The sequence below is a fragment of the Clupea harengus genome, chromosome 19 (genome assembly GCF_900700415.2).
Source record: "Clupea harengus chromosome 19, Ch_v2.0.2, whole genome shotgun sequence".
In the NCBI taxonomy this organism is placed as follows: domain Eukaryota; kingdom Metazoa; phylum Chordata; class Actinopteri; order Clupeiformes; family Clupeidae; genus Clupea; species Clupea harengus.
In genome coordinates this window covers 21,460,912-21,485,242 of record NC_045170.1, presented here as the reverse complement: position 1 = coordinate 21,485,242, position 24,331 = coordinate 21,460,912, and the positions used below count along the sequence as shown (strand labels likewise).

Below are 24,331 nucleotides of genomic sequence, written 5' to 3'. Positions count from 1 at the left end.
TTTCCTTTGTGGGCTATACATGTGTGACAACCGGGCTATAGAGGGGATAACAGCCTATGAAGTGTCCCATTATATGAAAATATAACTGCTATTTACCTCACCTCTAGCAGTGGACACAGTGGGCCCTGATTTCATTGATGGGCAACATGGCTTGAAACATGCAAAGTCCGAGCATGACCAAAAGCTAATGTACTCATTTGGCCAAATCATTTAGCATGAGTAAGATTGCAAGTGCAAACATACAGTATGTAGGTCAACGCAATGCTGGGGCCTGTCCACGCACACATGTGGGAGTTACAGGCATAAATGAGTTCCTTCAAAGCGACCCCTTTTTTCCGTGAAACTTTTCCGCACAAGAGCCTCTAGTGTAAACTGCTCCGTTTGCGACTGGACGTTTGTTGTTTGCTCTATTGTAGAACATTTACTGAGGTCCGTGTGAACGTTAATCAGCTATGGTCAAATTGTTGTGATAGCCTGATAAAGAATGACTTCATTGCCACATCAACTAATTACTCAACCCATTTATGCTTGATTACACCCTGCTTAACAAATACAGATATCCCCGCCGATTCTCACTGCACGGTTGCTGATGTGCAGCCGTTCGCGGTGTTTGTTGCCTTGTGCAATTAGGCCCCAATGTCCCTATGTTTCTCTTCTCAGTTCATCACATAATTATGACTCAGCGTAATCGACAGACCCAGGGCCAAAGCCGGGTCTGATCCGTTCTCAAGTCATCTGCAGTCTGAGTGGCTTCATAATGATCATCTGATATCCCTCAACAGAAATAATTGAATCTCCTGAGGACTACATTGCTTTTCAGTTGATTAAAACAGCAAGGCTTGCCTAAGATTGCAGCTTGAGTGCATGTGCTGCTGTAGCCATTAGCCAGCCTGTCAAAAACGAAACCTAATTAGCACTATCTGTCTGACCTCTGCAGGTCTGTCTCTCTACTCTACTCTGTCTTGCATTCACCCTTAGTATGTCAGTTCACACCTAGAATGCGTCTCTATGGGCCGGCTTGTCTATCTCAGAAGATATAGAAACAATTAAACATTCGTGGATTCAAATTGTGTGTGTCTGTTATATAAAACGATTGATTACTTGCGTGTTGCATACACACATTTTGCTGTGATCACTATCACAAGCTTTATGGGCTTTTCGAAAATGTTCAGACATCGTGGACAAAGCCAAGTTTGAGTATGTACTTCCGCTTACGCACAGGAGGTCAGTTGAGTCCTTGTGATCCTTCAATGCGTCCAGGTCACATTTGCTTACACACTGTTAAAAGAACGTGACTACGTGCTGACCAGACCACCTCTGAATGTGGATAGCGTGCATTCACACCTGAAAGCTGTACACAGGGCCTTTCAGTTTGCATATAACAAAAACCAAACCAAATATCAATCAAATTAACCCCTTGAATGTAGGTTTTTTTGTGTATCTTCTTTATCAGTCTCATGATCTGAAATATTATTTACATTTCGGGAGATGGGGAACATTGAAAGTTTTTGTGATACAAGCTAAGCTTGCAAATTGTAATAGCAAAGAAGGCATAGACTTGTAGTCTAGCTCCACCCGCCTATTGTTCCAAGTTCAGTTTTCTATGGGATTATATTTCACAAAGTGAATGTGTGCATAGTTATACCAGGGTTTTCCTTGGACTAAACAAAAGACAGTCAGTGTATTGTGATGTTGTTTTAACAATGGCCTCTCATGTCTCTTCCTTCCTGAACACATCTCTACGTGGTTTCAATCTCTCCTGGCACTCTTGATTAGCTGAACACTCCTGATTTATCTGAGCAACAGAATTATAATAGCACAAAGTTGAATCAGTTGTGTTTGAAATAGGGACAAATAGGATAATTCTCTGATTCAAACTATTTATTAAAGCATCATCATCATGAAGGATCATAATCCAAATTTTGTAAAGAAATTCATGTTTACAAAGGATTTACACAACAATGGCGATCCAAAGGTGTTTGGACTGTGATAGATACTGATAGTGTTTTTGCTAGTATGTGGAGTTCATGTTCATTAGGAAGTTCAGTAAAGAATTGATTTGCCCCTTCTGATGAGCTAGCAGTGACTTATTGGTAGGGATAATTGTTTTCTGTCTTTGTTAAAAAACCTCTCTCTCTTTCTTCCCCTCTCCCTCCCTAGCCGAATCCCTGACATGTAATCAGTGTACTATCGGAGTCTTTGGGAGATGTTTCTTTCCAGATGAGGTGGAGTGTCACGAGTCGACACCCAACTGCTACATAGGAGAAGCACGTAAGCATCCAGCTGGCACAAATCACTTTTAGTGGAGGCAGCTTCTGTAATTGAATGTTGTTATGTTAAGAGCATAATACAGGTATTAGATATAGGACACTGAATAATCCTAACGGTTCAGTCGCTGGTTGGATGGTAACTATGCAATTAACAGTGTAACACACAAATAACAGCATTTTGATATGGTGTTATTACTAAACACCAGTGGCGTAACGTAGTTACGACGGGCCCAGGTGCAGGCTGTTGTGACAGGCCCTAGTCAGTGGCGTAAGGCAGTTTGGTTCCCAAACATTTTACTGTCCCGTACCCCTTCAGACATTCAGTGTCCAGCTACGTACCCCCCGTTTTTTTTCATGTTTGTAACCGCCGCCACCACACCCCCTCCCCCCGCTCACATATTCAGCCTATTACACTTGAAACTGTCAAATTGTCAGGGTAGGTCACTAACCGCCACCGCCACGCCCCCTCCCCCCGCACACGTATTCAGCCTATTTAGCTGAATATGGGTATACATCAGTATTTTTGGCAATGCGACTTGGCTATTCAGACTATTTAGATTGACATAAATATGTCTATGGGCCCTGGTTGCGGGCCCCCAAGACCCACGGGCCCAGGTGCGACCGCACGTGCTGCACCCCCTATAGTTACGCCCCTGCTAAACACTAACCCTTTATTATGTTATTACATTACGAAGTATATTCTGTCATTCTTGTTCTGTATATTACATTGAATTGTATTGTACATAACATAGTTTGATCCTTTATTCCCCTAAAACACTATACAGTCGATGACTAGTTTAACTTCTATTTATCCAATTACTTATCTGATAATATAATATACAATACAAGCTCCTTTAATAGACACACTGAACAAGCGTCTCTCTCTCTCTCTCTTTAGAGTTCAATGCCACAGGGTTCCTGAAACTTCACACCCGTGGATGTCTGGATACGAACCTGTGCAATGAGACCATCAGAGGGACTATTCTGGGTGCTGGCTTCACCTCCACTTCCAGCTGCTGCGCCACAAACCTGTGTAATGGAGTGAGCGCCATGCACACCTCTCTGCTTCCCTTGCCTCTTAGCGCCGCCCTAGTGGCAGTGGTGTGCAGCACCTGGCTCAGCTAGATTCCATAGATGAACATGGAGATTATGTTTTCTGTCCATAGTAGTATTGTCTATACTAGTCTACTGTATTTGTTTGATTGACAGAATTTCATTTCTCATACAATTCATGAAGAAGTTGGAGGGAAAACAACCACATGAAAATGACTAGAATGAAGTATGATTAAGCAATTATATGACAGAGCAGGTAATAAACTGAATTATATTAGACCTATATGATACAAGTACATCTACGCATTTTGGCAGCCAAACTCTACCCACTCACTTTGTTTCTTTCTTCCCCTCCTAGTCTAGACTATATTCGCTCTGCAAAGCGCCTTGAGACAATTTTATTCTTTTGGTGCTATATAAATACAATTGAATTGAATGATGGAAAGTTGTAGATTTCGACTTTTTATAACATACCCATGCTGTTGCTCCACTCATTTTCTTAGTAAGTTAAAAGTGTTAGCTACTGATTGACTCCATCCAGAATCAATTCCTTGTATTGAATGAACATTCTGAGACAAATATAGACCTTTCTTTCAGCAGATGAAGTAATAATCATTGATGGTGATGATGTATCACACCTACAAAAAAAACGTTTACCAAGTTTTATTTCTTGACTGAATGTGATTTAAATTATTTGACTTGTTCAAATAGCAACAAAATGCTTATAGAGGATAATTTTAAAGCATTCAGTGTATTATAAATAGCAACATTGAAGTGACGAGGTTGCTGTTGTTGATATGCTATAACAATTTGATGGTTGCCGTTTCTACAGATTACAACTCATTACATTTCTGAATAAAAAAAACAACATCATCCCAGTCTCTTATATAACAGGAAGCATAACTTTGTTGTCAAGTGGACAACAAAGTGAGGGCTTTTAAAATAATCACAGAATACTGTCATTAACAACTGTGTGAGACACTACAACAAATTGTGTTTTAGCAATGACATGTGATTGTGCCTGCTTAACCATCAAGAAAAGCAAGAGAGAAGTAGAGGGACATTGCGTGAAGAACTCTTGGAGCTCCCTATACGAGGACCGAATAAAGCGGAGCCCTACCCAGCCAGTAACTACGGAACAATGGCGCCATCTTATGTGGAGTACTACATACTACAGAGAAGACACTGAATTAATTCCCCGATTTGAATTTAATTGTAAAATGACACGATAAGGATATGCGCAGAATACCAAGTCCATGACATTTTATCAATGTTCTTAAACACCAATGGCCAAATATGATATTTTGGATAGATAAAACAAATCCTGGAGGCCATATATGATAAGCATATCCCTCCAGTTAAGACTTTGGGAATGCACTTATTATACCACACATTTTATTTATTTTATGAAATATTTAGTCGACATACTGAGGCATGCATCTGTTTCAAACAGAATGTAGTTTCCCCCCCATTTGTCAGTTTTAAAGAGACACAAGCTATGTTGGTTAGCCTGCAACGTGCATAGACCAGAAATATAAATGATGGCAGTACATTGTTGTAGAATGTATAAGACTATAGTTCCTAGGGATTCTTTGTAACAAAATTAACTTAAGTGCACACTGGGGGAGGCAGCTTCTGTAATTGAATGTTGTTATGTTAAGACCATAATACAGGTATTAGATATAGGGACACTGAATAATCCTAACGGTTCAGTCGCTGGTTGGATGGTAACTATGCAATTAACAGTGTAACATACAAATAACAGCATTTTGATATGGTGTTATTACTAAACACCAGTGGCGTAACGTAGTTACGACGGGCCCAGGTGCAGGCTGTTGTGACAGGCCCTAGTCAGTGGCGTAAGGCAGTTTGGTTCCCAAACATTTTACTGTCCCGTACCCTTTCAGACATTCAGTGTCCAGCTACGTACCCCCCGTTTTTTTCATGTTTGTAACCGCCGCCACCACGTCCCCTCCCCCCGCTCACATTTTCAGCCTATTACACTTGAAACTGTGAAATTGTCAAGGTAGGTAACTAACCGCCACAGCCACGCCCCCTCCCCCCGCGCACGTATTCAGCCTATAACACTTGAAACTGCCATAGTAGGTCACTAACCTACACGTAGCTATTTTTGGCAGTGTAATTATTTAGCTAAATATGGGTATACATCAGTATTTTTGGCAATGCGACTTGGCTATTCAGACTATTTAGATTGACATAAATATGTCTATGGGCCCTGGTTGCGGGCCCCCAAGACCCACGGGCCCAGGTGCGACTGCACCTGCTGCACCCCCTATAGTTACGCCCCTGCTAAACACTAACCCTTTACTATGTTATTACATTACGAAGTATATTCTGTCATTCTTGTTCTGTATATTACATTGAATTGTATTGTACATAACATAGTTTGATCCTTTATTCCCCTAAAACACTATACAGTCGATGACTAGTTTAACTTCTATTTATCCAATTACTTATCTGATAATATAATATACAATACAAGCTCATTTTATAGACACACTGAACAAGCGTCTCTCTCTCTCTCTCTCTTTAGAGTTCAATGCCACAGGGTTCCTGAAACTTCACACCCGTGGATGTCTGGATACGAACCTGTGCAATGAGACCATCAGAGGGACTATTCTGGGTGCTGGCTTCACCTCCACTTCCAGCTGCTGCGCCACAAACCTGTGTAATGGAGTGAGCGCCATGCACACCTCTCTGCTTCCCTTGCCTCTTAGCGCCGCCCTAGTGGCAGTGGTGTGCAGCACCTGGCTCAGCTAGATTCCATAGATCAGGGGTTTTCAACCGGGGGTCCGCGGCCCCCTGGTGGTCCGCGACGGCATTGCAGGGGCTCCGCGACATGAGCCTATGTTGATCAGTGCCCCATTGAATTTTTTTATTTGTATAAATTGGCTTTGATATTTCAACACATTTCCAGATTACTCTTGAATATCGTGAAAAATATCTAAAATAAGAAAAATATGTCAATCTAAATAGTCTGAATGGCCAAGTCGCATTAACTGAAAAATACCGATGTAGACCCATATTCAGCAAAGAAATTACACTGACAAGTGCTACAGGTGGAATATCTGTGCAGGGGGGAGGGGGCGTGGCGGCGGCGGTTAGTGATCTACCCTGATAATTTCACATATTTAAGTGTTATAGGCAGAATATCTGTGCAGGGGGAGGGGGCGTGGCGTAAAAAACGGTTTTGTCGGCGGTTACAAACACGCACACGCAGGCACATCAGTGGGCCGCAGATTACTTTGTAGTCAGAATGGTGGTCCCTGGGACAAAACCAGTTGAAAACCCCTGCCATAGATGAACATGGAGATTATGTTTTCTGTCCATAGTAGTATTGTCTATACTAGTCTACTGTATTTGTTTGATCAACAGAATTTCATTTCTCATACAATTCATGAAGAAGTTGGAGGGAAAACAACCACATGAAAATAACTAGAATGAAGTATGATTAAGCAATTAGAGCAGGTAATAAACTGAATAATATTAGACCTATATGATACAAGTACATCTACGCATATTGGCAGCCAAACTCTACCCACTCACTTTGTTTCTTTCTTCCCCTCCTAGTCTAGACTATATTCGCTCTGTAAAGCGCCTTGAGACAATTGTATTATTTTGGTGCTATATAACTAAAATCGAATTGAATGATGGAAATTTGTAGATTTCCATTTTATATAACATACCCATGCTGTTGCTCCACTCATTTTCTTAGTTAGTTAAAAGTGTTAGCTACTGATTGACTCCATCCAGAATCAATGCCTTGTATTGAATGAACATTCTGAGACAAATATAGACCTTTCTTTCAGCAGATGAAGTAATAATAACTGTTATTACTATGTTATGTTAATAACCAAGTTTTATTTCTTGACTGAATGTGATTCAAATTATTTGACTTGTTCAAATAGCAACAAAATGCTTATAGAGGATAATTTTAAAGCATTCAGTGTATTATAAATAGCAACATTGAAGTGACGAGGTTGCTGTTGTTGATATGCTATAACAATTTGATGGTTGCAGTTTCTACAGATTACAACTCATTACATTTCTGAATAAAAAAAACAACAACATCCCAGTCTCTTATATAACAGGAAGCATAACTTTGTTGTCAAGTGGACAACAAAGTGAGGGCTTTTAAAATAATCACAGAATACTGTCATTAACAACTGTGTGAGACACTACAACAAATTGTGTTTTAGCAATGACATGTGATTGTGCCTGCTTAACCATCAAGAAAAGCAAGAGAGAAGTAGAGGGACATTGCGTGAAGTACTCGTGGAGCTTCCTGTACAAGAACAGAATAAAGCGGAGCCCCACCCAGCCGGTAACTACGGAACAATGGCGCCATCTTATGTGGAGTACTACATACTACAGAGAAGACACTGAATTAATTCCCCGATTTGAATTTAATTGTAAAATGACACGATAAGGATATTGCCGTTTTTACGCGTGCAGAATACGAAGTCCATGACATTTTATCAATGTACTTAAACACCAATGGCCAAATAGAATATTTTGGATAGACAAAACAAATCCTGGAGGCCATATATGATAAGCATATCCCTCCAGTTAAGACTTTGGGAATGCACTTATTATACCACACATTTTATTTTTTTTGTGAAATATGTAGTCGACATACTGAGGCATGCATCTGTTTCAAACAGAATGTAGTCTCCCTCCCCATATGTCAGTTTTAAAGAGACACAAGCTATGTTGGTTAGCCTGCAACGTGCATAGACCAGAAATATAAATGATGGCAGTACATTGTTGTAGAATGTGTAAGGCTATAGTTCCTAGGGATTCGTTGTAACAAAATTAACTTAAGTGCACGCTTGGGCTCACATCCGATTAGGGAGCAGTTGGCTAACTGTAACATGCTTCCTACGGGCACAATCTGTCCGTCATCCCTCTATAGAAACCTCTCGACGTTCTGAAAGAGCTTTTATTCTGCCATCTTAATTGAAATTATTTATTTGGCGAAGTCTATATTTGTAGCTCAATTAAACCGAACTCGGAATTCAATTAGGCTTTTATGTGCATCACTGAGCACGTAGTCTCTGAAAGTAGGGTCAGTACCTTGCGCAGGGCCCACGCTCGCTTGGACGCGGCAGGAAATGGTGGAATGACTGTTGCTTCGACTGCATTTGTGAGAGGGAGGGAAATAAAGAAGGCGTACAACGACGAATTCTGCGAATCATTTTCTAAAATCAACTCAGGCACATATTCGGACTACACGCATTGTCACACTGTTGCCAGGTTAACTTTTGTCTGTCTGTCGTTACTTTCTTTTTTATCCACTGTGTTGCCGTCAGGCACTTTGCGGAAGACTGCACACTCTCCAATCCCCGCCTAAGGCTAGGTAAGGCGCTTTTCACCATCAGAAACTGTCAAAGAACAAGGTGCATCTCTGCAGTCTTCCTTTTCTGCTCAAAGTTCAGACTATTTTTATGGCAGTACTCTTACTGTACCATAACTCTAATAAGCCTACTTTACTGTCCTTTTGCTTAAGCTGCGTAATAGTGTGACGAGACAACATGAGTGACGACCAACCTCAAGTTGAACTCTTTGTGAAGGTAAGAAGGATGACACATTTAAGTTGGAAACTGTACAAACTTGATAAGGCGGCCATTACTTCGTAACTTTAATTACCACTGGCAAGATTACGTCATTATAGCATGGTGGATGAAAATATGACGGTTAACCAGTTGGACATCCAGTGTTGAGATTAATTTGTTTACTTTGGCGTTTCATAAACATGATACGTTATCTTAACATCATAAGGGTGTTGCATACTTTTGAACTCTGACATATGTAAACTGTTTCAGCAACTACTGTAACTTCCGATCGCGAATTTCTGTGAGATTTAAATTTAAGCCATATGAGACTCTGTCTTTAAATCATTTTGTCATTTGTTTGCATTGTACGAAGTTGGACTGTTTACAGCCTAAATATGCCTTGCATCACGTTCATATAGTCTCTAGTGTATGTATAGAACCCTAATGGCTTGGGCGTTGTCGTTCGCGTGGAAAAGCAAAATAAATATACATTTTCTGTCTCTTCCGGTGTCCAAAGTCGTTCACATAAGGATTTCACTGTGTTAGAAGTCACAGTTTGATATTTTATTTTCATGAAAGCTTCCTTGTTGCGATGCAGCTACACACCCTGATTTCCTGTCTCCTGCTATACGGCCCAAGCTGCTATGGTTCAACAGAGAGGAAACGGACGCAACCCCCAACTATTCTCGAGGTGGCTTCTAAAAAATAGAGACGCGCCCCTTGGGTAATCGCATTAAGACGTTGTCAACGTCTGCTTTTGAGCACCAGGGCCATAAGATGAGAATCCAAAGACCACGGTCCATTTAATTAGATGAGTAATGACTCTAAACAACATAGACAAACTTGGTCTAATTTCATGATGTCAGTTAGGAATTAAAAAATATTTGAAATATTTCTGAAATTGAAGGTACAGCCAGCGATTCTGACCCCTCACACATTTTGATCAGTGAATTGCTCCTCATGTTCCTTTAGCTGTCCATTCAGGGTTTTTTTGCGCTCAAACAACTCTGTTGATACACAGTCCTGGCTCTGTGAATGGCAAACAAACACGATGGCTAAGGCCGAGCCATAAACAATCCCAGCCAATCAACACGATACTTCAGAAGCATGGATGGAGGGGTGTAATTTGATTGGCTGTTGAGCTCAAATATCCCTTTGAGAACCCATGTCCTTGACTCTACCTTTAACAGGGGGAAGACCACTGAAGTGTTTGTTTACTTGTCGTTCAGTGCAAAGTTTTTTTTTTTTGCCAACGGCTTGAGTCCACTTAACCAATAGATATCAATATCTCTGTTTCTAGGCTGGCAGCGATGGCCAGAGCATTGGGAACTGTCCTTTCTCCCAGCGACTCTTCATGGTGCTGTGGCTGAAAGGAGTCACCTTCAATGTCACCACCGTGGACATGAGGAGGTCAGCCCACCCCCACACATTGATTGAGCCCAGATAAGAGTAGTGTGTGGCCCAGAACTGACCCGGATTCAGCTGATCCAGTCTCTCCGCTGCTGTCAGGGATGCTTGGCACGCAGTGCAGGTGTTATTCATCACAGCTGTTTTGGAGTCTTGCCATCTGTATCCATGCGATGAGTGTAAACACATTGGGCCACAAATAGTAAGAGCAGGAGTAATTCAGTAAACACTATTCAGCTCTACGATCATCTCTAACACTGGAATCAACAGTGTGTGTTATTCAGTGTCGATGTGGCCGAGTGGCAGTGTGCAGTGAGGTGGTCAAGGTCAGGCAAAGTGTGTACTGCTGATGCAGTTTGCATAGTTGCTGTAGATTCTCTGCTCTGCACAGAAATGCACATTTGTCATTGATGTCCTTTCCTTGCCATGCATCTATCTGTGTGCAGAAAGCCAGACATCCTGAAGGACCTGGCCCCTGGAGCTCAGCCTCCCTTCCTTTTGTATGGGACAGAAGTGAAGACGGACACTAACAAGATCGAGGAGTTCCTCGAGGAGAACCTCAGCCCTCCAAAGTACCATATCTTTTTCTATCTATCTATCTATCTATCTATCTTGCTATCTATGTGTCTGTGTTAGCCTGTTTATGCCTTTATTAGTGTGCATTTCTACAGATACATCTCTCCTTTTTCCAACCATCAATCTATCTGCTTGTTAATATTTACCATTTCCTTATATTACTTTGACCAACACGATTACCCATGATTCCCCTTCCCCCTGTCTGCTTCTTTCCCTATTCACCCTCCTCAGGTATCCCCGGCTAGCAGCCCGCAACCCAGAATCCAACACCGCCGGTGTGGATGTCTTTGCCAAGTTCTCGGCCTACGTCAAGAACTCCAACCCTGCTCTCAATGATAGTGAGTGGAAACCCATTCAGAGCCAGGGATGGTGAAATCATAGGGTGTGTGGTGTGGTGAACCATCACTGTAACAATAACGTGAGGCTAAAACCTGCCAAATTGCCTTTGCTTGGCATCACCCAAAGGAGTGTCTCTTGCACACTGCCTCAGGTGCATTCCATTAAAGACACACTGTCCTTAATACATGGCTCATTTATTTACTTCGTTTCAATTGAGCTTATGTAGTATTTGAATTTGTGGTTATCTTACAGTAAGAGTGATGTTACCAAGCCAATCCTGTTGGGTCTTAGTAGGTTTACATGTCCCTTTGGGTGTAAATGAAGCCTAGTCTCTCTCTCTCTCTCTCTCTATCCCTGTCTCACTCTTTATGTCTCTCTCCCTGCCAGATCTAGAGAAAGGCGTGCTGAAAGCACTGAAGAAGTTAGACGACTACCTTGGCTCCCCACTTCCTGACGAAATTGACGAGAATAGTGCCGATGATGTCACCTCCTCCTCTCGCCCCTTCCTCGATGGCTTAGAGCTCACTCTGGCTGACTGTAACTTGCTACCTAAGCTGCACATCGTCAAGGTGACGAAACCTTTTTGTGTTCCTGATAGTCAATGGTGAATTCTGTCGTACACTGATAAGGGTTCATTCTTACCACCCAAATGACATATGCTTTGAAAGCACTATTTGTCTGTATTTATCTGTTAATGGACATTTTATTTAATGAGCTTTTGGACTATAATTTGTGAAAGAATGTACATATAGCATCACACTCTCTCTCTCTCTCTCTCTCTCTCTCTTTATCTCTTTCTCTCTGGAGCACACACACACACACACAAACACAGGTGCTTTGTAACACATAACTTCAATCCTTTGTGATATGACACCTTGATCCCCCTAGGTTGTGTGCCTGAAGTACAGAGACTTCTCTATACCACGCTCCCTGGCCCACCTGTGGCGGTACCTGGACGCGGCATATGGCCGAGAGGAGTTCTCCTCCACCTGCCCCACCGACGGCGAGATCCACTTTGCCTACGCTTCAGTGGTCAAAGTACTCAAGTAGGCTGAGGAGAGGATCAGACAGGACACAGACACACAAACACGCTCACACAGACACACAAACACGCTCACACAGACACAGAGAGACAGACACACACTCTTATGCAAAAACACAAGCACACTCACACAGACACACACTCTTATGCAAATACACACACACACACATACACAGACACACACACACACACACAAAGGCACTAAAATACACACACATCATGCCCACTCCCACTTATGTATAAATAAGCGTGTGGCTTTGTATGAAAATTTCAAATCCTTCTTAAAGGCAGGTTTTTGAAAGATAAAACATTTCTAATGCTGCAGCCAGCACACAAGGCTAAAGCTTCTGTTCAAAAGTGTTTCGCATGTTAGTGCTGTTTTATATGCACACACACACACACACACACATACACACACACACACACACACACACACACACACACACACACTCACAAACACACATACACACACTACACACCTACATACAAAGCGTAATGTACATTTCTCAGTTTATATGTCCAGATGAATATATCTGCCGGTCACAAAGTTCTAAGTCACTGAGAGTGTTCCCATGGTCTCTGATCCGTCTCTTCACTACCATACTAAAGAGAGAGGGGAGTTTCTTGGCCCGAACGGCTAAGGTCAAGTAAATCTTGCTTTTATATTATCTGCTTAAACACACAGACTTGTGTGAGCATGGCTCCGGCTTAATCTAACAGCACACTGCCAGCACTAATGACCGTCTCGTTTCCAGATTGTTTTATGAATGTGTCCTTGGTGTAACCTTAAAGACACATATTTTGTCAGATATTTAAAAAGTGCCAGCCATTCCATGTCCCTCTATAAGCAAATTAAGACTTTTGTCAATGTTACAGGCATAAGCATGCGCATACACATACGTAGGAACACGCGCCACCACACACACACACACACACACACACACACAAACACTCATACTTAAATTTGGTATACAAATGTACATTTGTACACCCCTTTATGCCCAGACCCTCTTTCAGTTCCAATTTGTACACCGTAGTTGTCCCAAACAAACAAACAAACAAACAAACATCTGTTTGTTTGTCGGTTTGTTTGTACACATCTGCTGTTTAATGCTCCAGCACTGGTCTCTGGGAAAGAGTAGCCTCATGACAGGGCATGACAGAACCACAGGAAGTGACTGCCACAGACCCTGGCTTCCCTTTTCACTTCTCTTCTCTTGTCTTCTCTTAACCACACCCAACACTCTTAAGTATAGTGAAGTGAGATCCCTACATGCCCTTGCCATTCCCTCTGTCCTTGAACACCCTAAGTGACAGAGCCTCGTGCTTAATGTGTGGAGAAGATTCAAAAAGGCGTGTGGATGGTTGGAAGCAGTGGGGGTGCACTGGCAGTGGAGTCCTTCCATATGAAGTGGCTGTAAGTGTAGTCGTGTAAAAACAGAAGCTTTGTGTAGCTCATTTCTTATTTGGCAGGTGGTTTAGATAAGAGTGGTTAACAAGAAAAGAGAACAGGGAAGAACTCTCAAAGGATTTGAAAATGATAGTTACTTGTTACTAAGCCTTTATTTTGTATGTGAATTTTCCTTCACGATTTACCTCCAAATTTGATTGTCCTTTTTCAAGTTAGAATGACTATTCAGGCTATTTTAGGCTTCTTTTTATACATGCGTGTAATATCAGTCAGTCAAGCAATAAACTGTACAGAAGATTCAATCTCAATGTTGCCTGTTGACAAGAGTAAAAGTCATGGCTCACTGAGCAAGTAAGGGCCTTAAATCTCTACCTTAAATATGTCATCCAGTCTAGTGAGCTTCAAATCCTTCAATCCCCGGTCTGAAGCCTCGTCTCTGCTAGACACATTCTTAGGTGCCTTCAGATTAACCCCAATACTGTGCCAGTGAATCAAAGTGTCAGAGTGTCTGTTGTCTTTTTTTAGACTGGTGTCGATGTGCAATGAGTGATTTGCAATGCTTATATTGTCACAGCTTGTCAGGTTGTGACTCCAGATATACCCCCCCACCCAAGTGCACCTCACAATATCATTATGTAAACAGTGTGTGAACTTGATGGCCTCTATTTTGAGAACTTTTATGTATGTGTGTGTTTGCGTTTGCTTTTCACGGAGGAGAAATGGAAGGTTTATATGCCAGTTTAGGTTTAAAGTTTTTAATTTGGTTTAAGTCTCAACGCGTAAATGCTTGTTTGATGGCGCGACTTTCCAAGTTATTTGAACCACTGAATTCAAGACTGTATTAGATTAGTGTGTAATATATCTTACATGCACAAATGGATGAAGGTCTGATAAAAACATGATGTCTTACATGAAGTGGCCTCAACCCTATTTTGATAAGGACCAAGTTGCCCTTGAGGCCTGATGACTGTAAACTGTAACGGTTGTTTGTACACGTTTTGAGATGCTGCCAGGGACACCTATCAATGACATATTGCCATTGCTTTAACAACACAAACTTCTCAAACACATTAATAATAACAAAGAATTAGTAAGCTGTAACGGTAGAGTTAACTTGATGGATGGTTTGTTTTGGCGATTTAACTCTTGTCTCTAACCCTTTTTTATATGTTTAGATTAATGTAGCTTTTTCAATTCATGTGCAAAAAAATTAAAAACATACTTTGGGAGAAAAACATGTTTGTTTCCATTTTTATTTCTATGGTTAATAGTTTTACTTAAATTGAGCAACAACAGCCCAAAAAGAACAGCTAAAGACAGTCCAGTGAATCACGGGTTAGCAGGACCTCTGTTGGCTTATTATCATAGAGCGAAGCTCCACCGGTCAAGTGAAGACTGGCTTAATATAAGTAAGCCTAGTTGTAGGAGATTTTTGAAGGCAGTACTGAAACCGCGTGACTCATTTGAGCTCTTCTGTGGTTATTAGGCGTGTTGTTTAAGGCCCAAGGTTTGTCTTCACTTCCTCTTATTGTAAGACTGTAAGCGTGCCTGTGCACAAGTGGTGTTTCAGTTGTGCGCGGTGTGTATGCTGGTTTGTTTGTGTGCGCACAAGTACGGGAAATTCTCTATCATTAGTCATCTTTGAAACAATGAGCTTGTTTAGCAGTGAGCGTTGGCCGTTTGTGAGTCTCTTTGAGTGATACTGTGCTTACATGAGTATTTTACGATTTTGACAAACCTTTTCAGCTGCATCATGGGAGAAATCTCCCTAACTTTCCCCCATCACCTTCAGTCTCTATATTTGTAATATACAAAAGTTAAGTGACTTCTGAGGACTTTTGTCGACTCATCTCTTGGAGTACTATAGAGGCTTTGAGGGGATAGTAGTGCCACAAGATAACAGTTGGGACTTCCCTACGTTCAGGTCATGTGATAGGTCATGTTTGACTTACTGTAGTGGAATAAGCCCAGGGTCTTACGAGGTCAGCATGTTGACACCAGCAGTGAGAGATGCATCAAATCAGAGATACGATCCTTTCAGTGAACCCGAGGGCCCTTGGGCATGTGGTAAACCTCTGACAGAATGGTGACCTAGGGTGAGGTTAACTGCCAGATGGCTGTTTCACCTGAGGCCCTCCCCATGTCTCTGTTTTCTTTTCTGCACTGGAGTAGAATGAGGGCACACTTTTTACATTCTGATTCCTTGTTAGAGTGAAGCTGTTGCATAAACATAGATTGAAGGACAAGATGTTGACGCTTTGTCATTCTTGCATGTGGTATTCAAGGTACAACCCCTTGTAATCTTATTTTTGAAGAAGCAAAACAAAACAAGTGGTGATTCCGATCATCTGTTGTTTCAGATGTTGTGAATTGAGATTCTACAGAGATTCTTGCGTACTAACAGTAATTCATGTGAATGCCCTCACAGGGTGTTAATGCTTTTTCAGAAGAGAAATCTCTCTTTCTCTCTCTCTCTCTCCCTCTTTCTGTTTGTCACAAGCTGAGCCTGCTGTTATTTTTGCTATTTTTAGAGATAATTTGACAGCATGGCAAGCATTTAAGGGCTAAGGAGCTTAATTAGCCGTCCCTGAATATTCAGAACCATTCACCTGTTCATTGAGTCATTACAGTCACAACTGGAGACCATCATAATGCAGTAATGCACTCCAATACTTTTGATCTGCTTAGCTCGGTCTTGTGGGTACATGAGTACATTCATGCTGGGCGTACCATCTGTGTACAGAGGGTTGTAGGAGTAAATCCAATCCAGTGTACTGGGGGTCGGAGAACCTTGATGTTTCTGATGAACGTCCTTCGTCAGCATTTCTGTCAAGAAGTGCTTCTGAGACTGGTTTTCCTGGTTTTCAGCCTTTGTGTTCAACATTGGATGTATTGTTCTCCCTCTCTCACTATCTTTCTCCCTTTGTGTCTTTAGACATAGAGATGTCATGATATATGTCTGTCTGTGTGTGTATGTGCAGTCGTGTAGTGAAGTTGAACCCATAGTTTTCTTTCTCACCTTTCTCAGACACTGGTAATACCAATGCTGGGTATGTGTGCTGGCACCTATCCAGGGTCCACTTTTCTTTTCAAACCCAAACCTGTTTGCTGTCAAAGGATTAAATGTTTCTTGGCTCATAACAGATATTTAAGGTGTGATAAAAAACACAAGACAAGTAAAGTGCATTCTGTCCTTCTGGTTTCTGTTGCAGGCCTTGTGGTATATGTTTAAAGTGTATATTTGGTTTTGGTTCCTGAAAGCAAAAGCACATACATGCATAAAATTACGTCATGTTAACGAAATGCAGAGAAAGCACAATATTAAAGGTAATTTCTTCACAGTTCGTCATCATCAGCATCATCATAATAATTGGTTCGGCAGTTTTTTATTGTTGTTGATGGGGTTCTCTGGGGGTTCTTGTTGATGGGGTTCTCTCCCCATCAATGACTTCAGAGGAAACACCAAAATTGTCTTGACAGAGAAACAGAGATGTTTAAACATTTAGTCAAAACGGAGCATGATTTGCGACCCTATTGAGATCACTCCTTTAATTCAACGGGAGAAATTAGGTTCATATAGAAATCTGAGAAGCAAGAGATTTAAGCCTAAATGCCACTTTTGGTTCAATTTAATCTTATTGTTGTCTTGGACAAACTAAAGAGATGATACGATTGTGTTCACTTATAGTTTAGACCTGGCCCAGATCCACGTTAGCATCGGCTAACATTTGGGGGATGTAAGTGCTCAGTATGTCCTGAAGTATGTCCTATAACCAGGGGTTCTCTCCCCATCAACACCATTGTGTGAGGCCTAATTCAAGCACACACAACTCAGGGACACACACAAACACACACAGGAACACAAACAAACAAATGCACGCGCACACACAAAGATTTGAATGATGTAATTGGTTTTATTTGGATTGTTGCCTGTTGAATTTAACATCATCATTCTCAGACACTGAGCAGAGCGTTTGCACACAAAAGACAGGACTTGGACCCCGCACCATCATAATTTCCTCTGAAGTCATTTGTTCATTCTACTCTAAAACAATGTCAAACATTTAGCTAAAGTCTACAATAATATCACTATAAATATAGTAAAGGATTTCATAAATGTCTTTGTTATAAAGATCCAAGTTCATATTTGTGTTTTCATCATTCTGTTTTTTTTTTAACTTATTTTATACATTTCTGACTGTATATCCTTCCAACCAACAATTTAATATTACACAGACCCCTTTGTTTTTCACTACACTAAGCAGTGCGGAAATTTGTGCCCCACCCCCAAACACCAAAATTGTCTTGACAGAGAAACAGAGATGTTTAAACATTTAGTCAAAACGGAGCATGATTTGCGACCCTATTGAGATCACTCCTTTAATTCAACGGGAGAAATTAGGTTCATATAGAAATCTGAGAAGCAAGAGATTTAAGCCTAAATGCCACTTTTGGTTCAATTTAATCTTATTGTTGTCTTGGACAAACTAAAGAGATGATACGATTGTGTTCACTTATAGTTTAGACCTGGCCCAGATCCACGTTAGCATCGGCTAACATTTGGGGGATGTAAGTGCTCAGTATGTCCTGAAGTATGTCCTATAACCAGGGAAAGAACGATGGGACTGAGGATGCATTTATTTATACATATTCTCCTTTCAATTGGACACATCTATTATGGAGTCAGCTGAGCTGACGTATATGTTAATAAGTCTTTGCCATGTTGTTGTTGATTAGTAGCATTGCACTATTCCTATAGGCCATCAGCAAAAAGCAGATCGAGTTAAGGAAGCTCACAGAGCAGAGAATTAAATCATAACCATATGTTGTATTTAGTTGGTCCACGCAGTTGTAGCGAGGCTAATTTTAGCCAGTTTAGCCAGTATGGTTATTCTGTTTCTCACTGCTATTTCAAACCCTCTTAAGACTAGGCTACATATGCATGTTCATTTTTGGTAGTTTTTAAATTAACTGTAAAATTCACATAGGTATAGACATGTATTATGGGAACGTTAGTTTGTATAGTTTGCAATAATAGTTTGTAACCTTCTATGTTTAAACTATATAATACCTATGCTTTTTTGGTTGTATGTTTATGTGTAGATCTATGTCTAATCTACTACAGCACCAAGTGTGGAATCTCTTTTCCCGCTTAGCCAAAGAGGTGCACCAGAGGGAGTGCAATGAGGCTCAGTACCAGGCCTGTCCAGGAGGGGGCAGCAGCGCCTTCGGCTCCGTTGCACAGGTCCGTGTCGCAGCACTCGTTGTGGTAAGAGAAGTTCAGCCCTGCAGCGTGTTTCTCCCCGCTCAGGCCACACTGGGCCGGCAGGGCGCAGCTTTTTTCGTACAGAACCAGGCGAAGGGTACCTACAGAGACAGGGGGAGGGCGCTTTTGAGTTTTTCTCTAGGTTTTATACTATAACTGTAGGCTGTGTTAAATCTGAAACTCACAGACATATTAATAACATAGATTACTTTACTAGTAAATCCAGTAGGACTTTATAAATACACAACTTCCCCTCCTTCCGTGCTCCTGAAGCAATGTATTGACTGGCTCGAATAGTTTATGGCTCGGCCGGAGACGCTGTGTTGGTTTCCCATTTACAGCGCCAGGACTGTGTACGAGTTTTTTTGAGTGCACACACTGAACGGTAAGCTAAAGGACCGTGAGGAGCAATTCGCTGAATTTGACAAAAAGTGTGTTCAATTAGAACGTGGACTTACATGAAAAGATGCAGATCCCCAATGGAATAGATGTTTTGATGGTTTGGTAACATAATTCCAAATATAACTAATGTAATGTTGGTTGTCACAGCACCATGTGTTAATCAGTAAAACTACATCCACAAACATGCGTATTATTGTTTCTCTCTATCTCTCTATTTCGTGTACACAGACACATACGCTCTTTCTCTCTTTGTCACACACACACATAGCATTTTCACACAACCCGCTATGCGCAAAGCTATATTTAGATGTAATTTGACAGCATCCCAGGCCTTTCAGTGCTAATCACTTCCTTCATTCTCTTGATTAAGAGCCACTGCCAGACTTTTACCTTCACACTGAGCCCAGTCGCCACAGAGTAATAATCCCACAGGGGAGAGAAGTAAGTGCAACCATACAAAAGGTGCAGCTCTTGAAGGAACAGCTCATTAATCAAATTCAATACACTTCTGAGTCACATTTATCCAGTTGCTTCTCACAGTCCTCTAGCTGTCTGTTCCGTTCTGTTCAAAAAATCTCTGGTGTTCTTAAACAAACCTGACAGTAGAAATGGGAAACAATCTCAGACCGAGCCATAAACAATTCAAGCCAATCAACACGTTGCTTTCGGAGAACGGAATTCAAGTTCAATTTTGAACAGAATTTGTATCTGAATTATTCCAAGAAGCTACTTCAAGGTAGTCTTATATAGCCGTACATCAGTTATCATTCATTCATTTGGGCAATTATTAATATGCATTGCTCTCCACCATGACACCTGCTCAGCTAAATCCTTGAATGAAATGAAGTCACATGCCAACTTCACTGAAATTAGATCAGGCTGGAAATGTCCTTCATTTCTTTTTTTATTATGAATTTTTACAGTTATTGTCCACACTGTCCATCTATAAAGACAACCTCAAGGCTACAGTATGGATAAGTTCATGCAGGACCAGTGGAGTAAGTGCCAGTTTGGTAGGTAATAAACTGCTACTCAGCTGACCAAACAGAATATATTTCAGAATCGGAGCAATCCCTTTAACCACAGCTATCACAAACAGCATACGCTCATGTCCATGCTACCACCCCTCTCTCTCTGAATGGCATAATTGTATGATTATATTATATGAATGAATGGGTTCGATCATATGACATTGATAGTGTTGTGGTGGGATAGCGTTTAGACCTCCCTCAAATGAACATGGAGAACATTAAAGCACCTGAAACACATGGAACTAAATCATTTTTGGGAGGAAGGCCTGACTGACTGACATGGTGTTATACCCAAGGATTATGACATTCTGTACGGTTGACCCAAAGTCCTCCCTAGAATTGTACATTAAAGCGACCTTTTATGCTTTTCCGGATTTCCCCTTTCCTTTAGTGTGTTATATGGCTTTTTGTGCATGTTAACGGTCTGCAAAGTCACAAAAGCCCAAAGTACACTCCAGAGGGAGTAACTCTCTCCCATAGAAACCACTTTTCTCAGCTGCCTGAAATGCCTTGTTGGAATTCCAGCCTTTTCCTCTGTTACTGTACATGACGATCGCGTACTTGCGCACTTCAAACACTGACTTTCAGGGCGTAGGGCGTTCACACTCACAAAACCAGCAGAATTCAGGGCACTGAAAGTACCCGGATTGCGCCCTGCAAACGGTCAAAAAATGCAGTGTGAAACGATGGACACTTCTGGCCCTAAATGGGCGCCGTGTTGGCTACGTAGCGGAAGAGGAGAAGCCCCTAAACACAGGAGCTTTAACAAAGCGTTTCATACAGAGGGTGAATAGAGATATTCAGTATCAGAAAATGGATAATTGAAGCATGTAAATCTATTCTAGTAGACCCCAAAAATGTAATTATGAACACTGAAAATTGAAAAGAGGTCCTCTTTATAACATTATTGGGTTTTCCAAATCTGACCTATTCTACACATTCCACAGACACAGAACAACATATCAGTTAGGCACTAACTGGCCTTGGCTGAGTGGAGATCTAGATCTTAAATCCAACATCAGCATCCCCTGCTTGGACAACAGGACCTCTACATGCCACCCAGAGATGGCAGCTTAATCCAGTAAGCATTCACACCATATATGGCCCAGATATGGCCCAGATCTGCTCCGATCAGCGGCTCTCTGAATCATGGACAGTCCAGGCCCAGAACATAAACAAGCCTGGCCCTGATCCAGTGATGAACCAAACACCAAAACTACCTTCCCATATGGGAAAGGCCTGTAAAGATTATATAGGAATCACACTTGTCATGTACAATACTTGATAAATGATACATCTGTGGTAAAGAGCTTGCATGTACATTTCATACTAAAATGGCATAATGCCCTTCAACATGCAAGGCAGGTCGTATATAAACAGTTTTTATATGTTACTATATGTGAAAGGGGCCATAATCATGTGTGTTAATACAGTGTTATCATATATAAATTATAACAATATAAAAATTAAAATACTATGATTTTTATGAATGGACTTTTCCGTAAATCTTGGACAGCTATACTTCAACTTTGTCAATTTCACCTTTCAACTAAAGATAACCTCTAAATCTGATACGGATTACCGCCATATCTGGACTTAATCTAGCCCAGAGTCAGCAGGGACCTGGGCCCATGATGTGAGCTCACCTTGGGATGCCACCGCAGTACTGGCCAGGCAGAGCTGGTCAGCAGGACACTCCTGAGGGTATTTCAGGCAGTCCATGGGAGAGATGGAGGGAAAGACGCAGGTATAGCAGCGTAGAGACACCACTGACAGACAGAAAGAGAGAGAGAGATAGAACAGGAGAGAAAGACAGACAGAACGGGGTTACTTTTATTGGGTGTTTTTGTTTGCAATACACTTGAAGTAAGGAAACTTGACCACTTGAATTGTATAAATGCAAGTTAAGGTGAATGTAAAACCAAACATTTAATGTGTTTTCATATGGGATAAAACATCTATTGATATGAGGAAAGTGTATATTTAAATTGTAGTGTATGTATTGAGTGTTTTAAATTCACTCTGGCTTCAGGTATTGCTCTACAGTCAAAGCTTTGATTTTGCCTAGCAACCAACAAAATGTGCTGAAAGATCTGTTATTGAATTAAGCCAGACGTAGAGGCAGCTCATAAATTCAGGCACAGAATCACAAGGAAACTGGTATTCACATTCATTCTTACTGCCACAATGCAGACGGTATAGAAACACACAACAAACTGTCAAACACGGAAAACAAAGACATCTATGTTACATTCACACACACAGACACACGCACATACACTTACTTAACAATACTTAAATAAGACTTTAAAAAGAGTTAGTTGTATGTTGCATAAGAAATGACTCAAATGTAGAGGAATCCAAAAGAGATACTTTGTAAATGAAATTAAATATCAGCATAAGATTATAATAAACATTAGGTTTCTAGCTGACAACTTTTTCGGACAATCAGTATTCTGACCTATGAGGGGAAGACAGCAGAGAAACAGGAAGAGCTGAGAAGAGAGTTGAGACATGGTTTCGCCGTTAAAAGTCCCACTGATGAACGTAGTCTCCAAAAGTCTTCTGTCCTCTGCTCTGGATATCGGCTGGGTGCCAGTGGTCACTTTCAAGTCTCTCAATAAAAACTTTCACAGCAGTCAGCGGTCAGCATCTTATTTGACCACCTGATTTTTTTTCTCAATTTGTCAAGAGTCCTCTCTTCTGTCTTCGACACACTTCACTGTCGTCTACCGTTGAACAAACAAGACTCTCTGTCAAAAACAACTGTTCACTGTGATATCTTTTTTTTTTTTTTTTAAGATTCACTCTCGCTCTCTTAGGTGATGCAACTAGTAGCAAGTAGATATAATCTCTCCTCGGCTGTGTCTGCCTCTGTTAGTTTCCAAATTCATCTGGGCCACCCTGGGCAGGTCCCCTCCCAAAACAAGTCCAAACTTAATTTAAGACTAAATGACTTAATGTCTGAACTGAAGAAACCACTCAGAAATATGGCCCCATCCCACTGTTTCCCAACAAGACATACAATAAATGGGTAATGTGTAAAAGACGTTTTTTTTTAACACAATACACTGTGAGTCATTCTCGTGGCGTGGCATTGACGTCTCAGAGAAGCCTCTCCTATTTTCATTTGCAATCAAAAACATGTACTAGATGTGTGTATTCCCAAAAAGGAACAAGTGTCTCAACAGGAAAAAAAAGACACATCAAGACACATTCTGTATGAAATTCTTACGAAAGGCATGGGAATGTGTTTAGGGTGTATCTGTGAGACAGACAGTATGAGTAAAGGAGAACGGGAAGGGGAGAGTGAATAAACATGTTGCTAAATAATGAGAAGCGTGAGGTGGGGAGGCAGGCCAGTCAGGTGACGGCAGTCTTGTGACGTGGGGTGGGGTACAGGGATGGGTAAACAGTTTACCCTTGATTAGTGCACACTCTCCAAGACACACACACACACACCACAAATGTCATAGGCCTACTGCTTTACCGGAAACTCTCCAAGAGCAAGGAAGGACACTTCTGGTTTATGGGAACAAAACAAAATACCACACGATGTGGCCTGTGTGTAGACCACATTGTGTTTATGAGACGGCGGAGGAGGGCCACAGATGGTTTAGATTTTAATCCTGTCTGCGGTGTTACCCCAGTCGGTCAACTCCTCTTTTTTTTAAAGCTGGGACACACCAAACCAACATCAGAGAACCGAGAAGGCCGACTGTTGCACTTGAATCGAACGACCTACATTATTTGGAGGAGGTAACGTAGCGACCAGTAGACGGCGCTGTACTCACTAGGCAGCGATTGCCAAGCAACAAAATAAGCCATCTGGTGTGTGTGTTTGTGTGTGCGTGTGTGTGTGTGTGGTGGGGGGCTCTACCTCACAAGCATTACACAGAAACACACACACGAACACAACAACGTATCAAATACTCTCAGTGCAATTAAATGACATTTC

At 41.3% G+C, this 24,331-nt stretch overlaps 1 protein-coding gene across 2 annotated transcripts; it reads left to right on the top strand.

Annotated features, from left to right (window-relative positions):
- Positions 1–8,279: 8,279 nt before the first annotated feature.
- On the top strand, positions 8,280–14,909 carry clic1 (chloride intracellular channel 1). 2 transcript variants are annotated; one of them, XM_031586422.2, is made up of 7 exons: positions 8,280–8,743; positions 8,854–8,917; positions 10,200–10,309; positions 10,753–10,878; positions 11,114–11,220; positions 11,609–11,790; positions 12,110–14,909. In XM_031586422.2, exons 2-7 carry the CDS (start codon positions 8,879–8,881, stop codon positions 12,269–12,271), a joined length of 726 nt encoding a protein of 241 aa, XP_031442282.1. In that variant the 5' UTR covers positions 8,280–8,743; positions 8,854–8,878; the 3' UTR covers positions 12,272–14,909. The 2 variants fall into 2 exon arrangements, with proteins under 2 accessions (XP_031442282.1, XP_012686886.1); XM_012831432.3 differs by having other exon boundaries at positions 8,283–8,703.
- The last annotated feature ends 9,422 nt before the right edge of the window (positions 14,910–24,331 follow it).

Excerpts from the sequence above, each read along its gene's own strand:
- clic1 (XM_031586422.2), top strand. The coding sequence starts at position 8,879 with ATGAGTGACGACCAACCTCAAGTTGAACTCTTTGTGAAG. Across the intron at positions 11,221-11,608 it reads CAACCCTGCTCTCAATGATA|ATCTAGAGAAAGGCGTGCTG; the intron begins GTGAGTGGAAAC and ends TCTCCCTGCCAG. Across the intron at positions 11,791-12,109 it reads CTAAGCTGCACATCGTCAAG|GTTGTGTGCCTGAAGTACAG; the intron begins GTGACGAAACCT and ends TGATCCCCCTAG.